Source organism: Danio rerio, chromosome 6, assembly GCF_052040795.2.
Source record: "Danio rerio strain M-AB ecotype USA chromosome 6, GRCz13ab, whole genome shotgun sequence".
In the NCBI taxonomy this organism is placed as follows: domain Eukaryota; kingdom Metazoa; phylum Chordata; class Actinopteri; order Cypriniformes; family Danionidae; genus Danio; species Danio rerio.
This window is the reverse complement of record NC_141026.1, coordinates 45,548,118-45,554,567: the sequence shown is the minus strand read 5'-3', so window position 1 is coordinate 45,554,567 and position 6,450 is coordinate 45,548,118. Positions and strand designations below refer to the sequence as shown.

Genomic DNA, 6,450 nt, shown 5'->3' with positions numbered 1-6,450 from the left:
GTTTCTTGTTATGAAAAGAAGGCCACATTATGTTTTAGGGCCACAATAGCTTTAGTTTTGTGGTGAATACCATCAAAAACACCACAGATATGTCTGGTGATAAAACATGACTCCATTAGTGTGTTATTCAATGAATGCATCTTCCTCTTTTTATGTTTTTATAGGCCTTAAAAAATTTAAAAGTGCCTTTAATGCAGGATTCTTAGTAATCACTGACCCGTAGTCAGGTCAGCTAAAAAGGAAAAAACTAATAGGATAAAAGAAAACTAATAGATATGGATCATATAATCTGATATAAATATTCATCTCTTAAAAAGCCTTTGAAAATTGCAGAAAACTTCAATAGGAACCAAATAAGGAGTATAATACTGAAAGAGATTGTGTTTCAGCTGTTTAAGAGCAACATTATTCATTATTATATGGTATATATCAGTGGTTTGGAAAATGTAGAAATAAGTCATTTAAAGATTTGTGTTTTTTGTGTTATTATCATGCCTAAAATGTTTAAGACTGAGAAATCGCTGCGTAAAAACTTGCTGGATAATTGGCGGTTCATTCTGCTGTGGTGACCCCGGATTAATAAAGGGACTAAGCCGACAAGAAAATGAATGAATGAATGAAAAAAATCACTTACTAATTATTAAAAACAGTCACTGAATGATGAAATCTGCGAATACATCATTCATCAATTTTTTTCTTTTGGTTTAGTCCCTTTATTATTCAGGGGTGGCCACAGCAGAATGAACCTCCTACTTATCTAACATATGTTTTACGCAGCGGATGCCCTTCCAGCTGCAACCCATCACTGGGAAACACCCACACACTCTCATTCACACACACTCATATGCTACAGACAATTTAGCTTACCCAATTCACCTATAGCGCAGGAGGAAATGCCAACTGACCCAGCCGAGGCTCGAATCAGGGATTTTCTTGCTTTGAGGCAACAACGTTACCTACTGCGCAGCCGCCAATACATCAAACCCTGATTAAAAGAAGAAACAAATAAAAGACATGATGTGAAAGTTCATATTTGCTGATAATGACGATTAAGGTTGTGCCATTACACATTCTTATAAAAAAATAATGATAATCACTTGCAGTTTTGAAAGAAAATCTAATAAAAAATGTTAGAAACAGAACACACCTTACTCAGATTATCTAATTAAGACACTTAAAAATGCTTTTTGATTTACTTTCATTTATTCAACAATGAATTAGAAAATACCTTATTTTAATAAGGTATAATATACCACTTACTATAAACAAAAGAATCTCTGACCAGAATACTTGTTTTAAAGGTTTTGGCAGAAGTTCTGCTAGAGCTTATAATTTTGTTGCACTTTTGTTATCACTGAATTGAAAGCAAGTTTGCACAAGACATTTTTTAAAGTAAAAAAAAAAAAAAAAAAGATTTGAAGCATTTACCTGCCTTCTCATTGATAGTATATAAAATGTATTGATCATTGAGTTCAAACACAAGAGTTCAAAGCTCCCATAAGCACTCCCATTCCCATATTTGATGAATGAGTGGCCTACTTTAAGTTTCACCATCAGTAATATAAGTTAATTAATGAGTCATAACTGCCACAATTGCCAATGGCTTTGACTTTTGAAAATAGACCCTATTAAGTTTTTTTTTCAGCCACCAAAAAATAATAAAAAAAAATGTGTGCTACAATATATTATTGATCTAACAACCGTTCAATAATAATAGCAATACATGCTAATAATAATAGCATAGCTTATTGCATGTTGCCTGTTGTGTTGAAAACTTTAAATGGTTGCAGTCTAATCAAATTCGATTGGTTTTATGTGATTCAAGAAAATTATAACTCAATTCAAAATCGGGCAGTTTGATGAGAAAAGACAAGTAGTAGCATTGCCACATTACTTAAATCTTACCTTGCTCTTAAAGCTTCAAGCTGGATATCGCGCTCTTTTTCTGTTCCACAAACTCCGCCCACTATAATTACCATCTCAATCATTTCCATGCTGACGACCAAACTAAAACCCAACCTACTTTAGAGATGTCAGTTAATGTCAAATGCCAAATAACCTTTTAACAGTTTTGAGTTTTAAAACATAAGAATACAAATAATAGTGAATGAATAGCATCTTTTATAAAAACAGTATTAGCAAATTTGCTAAATGATTACTTCCTAACTATTAGCCCTAGAGACTGTCTTCTCTGACTTATTTCATTTTAAAAACAATTTTCAAGGCATGGTTACATCAATACGTAAAAGTAGGGCCTAACAAACAAGAGTTTTGAGTAATGGAGCACTGCAGGGCGGTAGTAAAATATTAAAGGGATCGTTCACTTTAAAATTAAAATTAAATATGAGAGCTCTCTGATCCTATAGACAGCAGGAGTCACAAGACATTCAAAGTCCAGAAAGGTACCAAAAATATCCTCAAAATAGTCCTCAATCGTAAAGTTATGAAGCAACAAGAATGATTTGTGCACAAAAAACAAAAATAACTTTATTCAACATTTTCTTCTCAGTTCAGGGCATGCATTCACGCTGCGTTGTGCTCTGTATAGTATGTGTGTTGTGTTGCTGGTGTACAGTTCAACTCAGAGTTAGGGGAGAGCGGGGCACAAAGTAACACTTTTTGGTTTTAGTCAAATGATGAACAAAGTAATATGTTTAGACAAACCATATATATATATATATATATATATATATATATATATATATATATATATATATATATATATATATATATATATATATATATATATATATATATATATATATATATATTTACAAATAACACACAAGCCTCTCCTACAAATGAGCACTAAAATTATGATCACCGGACATATGGTTTCAGTGTAGTATTGCTAAAAGTGCAAGGAGTAAAATAGTTACTATTTACCCAACCTGCGGGTCAAGATGTAACAGACAGAGGGTTAGTCGTAACACATGCTTATAAAGGTAGATTTTACACAATTAATTTAAATTCGGTTCACTTTAAATAGTAGCTATATATCCTGATTAATTGGCTCTTTTTATTCTACATAGCACAGCAGGTTTATTTATTTATCTATTAGACTTACACATTTGAATCTATTTGCATTATTATCAATTTATCCATTATTATACAATGCATTTATTTGCATTATTAGCTTTTTTTTTCTATTAAAACAATATTTTCTATTAAAAAGCTTTTTTTATATAAAAAGTTCTCAGTGTTACACTCATAATTCAAAACATTATTTTTTTGGTTTAATTGGTTTCCAGTAGTGTGTGGCTTACTTATAACACCCTGTTATAACTAACCCCGCTGTGTCATGTTTTCCTCAAAACTGGCTAGCAGTCACTGTCAATGTGTGTTTTATACACCATTCCAAATGGTTTAATATTTTAGCCTAGAAGACAATAGTCACAACAGTATAATATTTTACTTACATATTTTCACAGATTTTTTTAAAATAAATAATATCGACTATAATAAAAAATACTTTTATGCTACAAAAATGGTTTCTCCTGTGTCTCTCATCCAAATTTCTCCGAACTTTTTCAGTAATCTGCAGGAAGACATCTGCTGACACTGTGGTGAAATCCTTAGACGCATGCCATGGTTAACCCTGAGCAAATACCTTTAAACTGTGTTACATTTAACCCCACGTTACTCTGTGCCCCGCGTTCCCCTATTAGCCCCCCTGAATTATTAGCCCCACTTTTTTTTCTCAATTTCTGTTTAACAGAGACCAGATTTTTTTCAACACATTTCTAAACATAATAGTTTTAATAACACATTTGTATTAACTGATTTATTTTATTTTTGCCATGATGACAGTAAATAATATTTGACTAGATATTTTTAAGACACTTCTATACAGCTTAAATTGACATTTAAAGGCTTAACTAGGTTAATTAGGTTATCCTAGCAGGTTAGGGTAATTAGGCAAGTTATCGTATAATGATGGTTTGTTCTGTAGACTATCGAAAAATATATAGCTTAAAGGGGCTAATAATTTTGACCTTAAAATGGTTTTTAAAAAAACTAAAACAAATAAGACTTTCTCCAGAAGAAACAATATTATCAGACACACTGTGAGAATTTCCGTGCTCTGTTAAACATAATTTGGGAAAAATTAAAAAAAGAACAAATTATTGAGAGGGGGGCTAATAATTCTGACTTTAACTATATATCCCCCAGATTTGTCTGTGCTTTGTTTTAAACAGAGTAAGTTGCATACGGGCATGCCCTTTATCCCTGAAAACACTTAAGAAACTGTTGCTTATTTTTGTTGGGCAAAAAAATCTCACAGCTTTTTAACATTATGACAGAACCACCGAGGAAACATGCACTGTTTTAAGCATGTATTTGGGAACTTTATGAACTTCGACTTGCGAATTCTGCTGCCTATGGAGGGTCAGAAAGATCTCAGATTGTATCCAAAATATCATTTTTTGTGTTTTAAAGATGAACAAAGGTCTCAGGGAATTGGAACGACATGAGGATGATTAATTAATGAAAAAAATTTCATTTTTGGGTGAACTATCCCTTAAATCAAAGCAATTTGGGCATTTTTTTCTAATTATTATGGAGAACTTGCATCACAGCTCTTCCACTAGAAAATAAATTTCAGAAATACTGCAGAAATACTTTTGGACTTAATGTTAAATAACAATGTAAAAAGTTTTTCCAGGGCATCGTGGTGGCGCAGTGGGTAGCATTGTCGCCTTACAGCAAGAAGGTCGCTGGTTCGAGACTTGGTTGGGTCATTTCTGTGTGGAGTTTGCATGTTCTCCCCATGTTCGTGTGGGTTTCCTCCGGGTGCTCCAGTTTCACCTACAGCCCTAAGACATGCGCTATAGGTGAATTGGGTAAGCTAAATTGTCTAAAGTGAATGGTACTGTGGTGGGTGTTTCCCAGTGATGGGTTGCAGCTGCAAGGGCATCCGCTGGATATGTTTGTTGGCATAAGTTGGCAGTTCATTCAACTGTGGCAACCCCTGATTAATAAAGGGACTAAGCCAAAAAGAAAATGAATGACTGAATGAAAGTGAATCCAGTTGTACATGCCTAGACATGTCCTCCACCCTTGCAAGATGTACACCCCAAGAAATGGAGCTGCATTTGAGGACAACAATAAGCCAAGCCTGCAAATAAAAGACACCTCAACAGTTTTTATTCAAGCTACTCTTTATATCATCCGCGAGAATCCTTCAAAAATCAACTAATTGTTTACACGATTTCATTCTTGACTAGACTCTGACATGATAAATGAAAAAATATATACACAAGCACACTAAATATTCTGAAATACAAGATTAATACTTTACGAAATTGCGCTCTTCATGATCTGGATGTAACACTGGTACTTACAAGACACACACACACACAAATCTAATTGTCTAACTTTGGTTCATGAAATTTAGTTGGCATTGCTAACAGCCATTGTCATGTTCGTCCATACTGCTGCTGACACTACTGTTGGAAGGTACTGGGGATCCGGAGGACAACAGCGGGTCGCTGCTGCCCACCGGAGACAGGGTGTTGTCCATAAGCATGTCCTCCAACTTGGTGGAGGCCTTGTTTGGGCTGTCGTAGACCCCCGGCTCGCTGTCCTCTGTGGGACTGTCATTGTAGCTGATGGTGCCGTTGTTGAGGTCCAGAGTGGTAGGACGGGACATGTCAGGACTGGGAAGGTGTGGGTACAAATTGGATGTGCAGTCCCCCATCCCAGGCTCTTGTTTTATTGCTCGAGCCACTAACTCAGCGGAATAAAGGCTGGAAGAAGCTACAACGGTGAGTCCATGAGCACGGGCTTGCATTTCAAGTTCCTGGACACAAACAAAAATGACAAATGCATAACAAAGCTTTATTCACAAAAATGCATGTATGCTTGAAAAGTAGTGTGTGTAAACAGTAGGTTTATTGTGAACTAAATGCCATGTGTCAAAGTGAGGGAAATTCCCTTTAATTGATTAGTTAAGTGTAACGTTTGAATTTCATGCAGCTGAAGCACTGAGCATGCTTGATAAGCTTTTAAAGCAATGTCACGCTTGGTGCTTCGCCATCCAACTTCAAAAAAACAGATGGCGTTTTGTGAAAGGGCAAACCGAAACATGCTTGTCCACAAAGCTCATGTGAGAGATTTGAACCAATGGCCTTGTGTGTTTTTTGTTTATCGTTGGGTTTACCTGAATACGGAGCAGGAGATGTCTGTTTGCGTGTTCTAGTCTCTTCTGTCTGTTTTCCAGCTCTTTTGCTTTCTGCTGCTCTTTCTGCAATTTCCTAATGTAATCCACCGATGCTTTCAGGATGGTGCCTTTATTCCACCTCATGTCTCTGTGAAAAAGAAATCAAGACTGTTGATCTGTAATCATTACATTTTCACATATTGGTGTAGAATTGGATAACGTATAAGATTTATTTTTCAGAGTAAAATTGATTGCCTATCATACATTCGTAACTCAAATTACAGAAC

At 35.0% G+C, this 6,450-nt stretch overlaps 1 protein-coding gene across 3 annotated transcripts in view; it reads right to left on the bottom strand.

The window, feature by feature from the left end:
- Nucleotides 1-5,144: 5,144 nt before the first annotated feature.
- The window catches only part of mitfa (melanocyte inducing transcription factor a), a 42,012-nt gene continuing 40,706 nt past the window's right edge, over nt 5,145-6,450 (bottom strand). For all 3 annotated transcript variants that reach the window (NM_001362262.2, XM_087254976.1, NM_130923.3), the window contains 2 exon segments: nt 5,145-5,803; nt 6,164-6,311. In NM_001362262.2, coding sequence (NP_001349191.1) covers nt 5,408-5,803; nt 6,164-6,311 — 544 coding nt within the window. In that variant the 3' untranslated portion in view covers nt 5,145-5,407.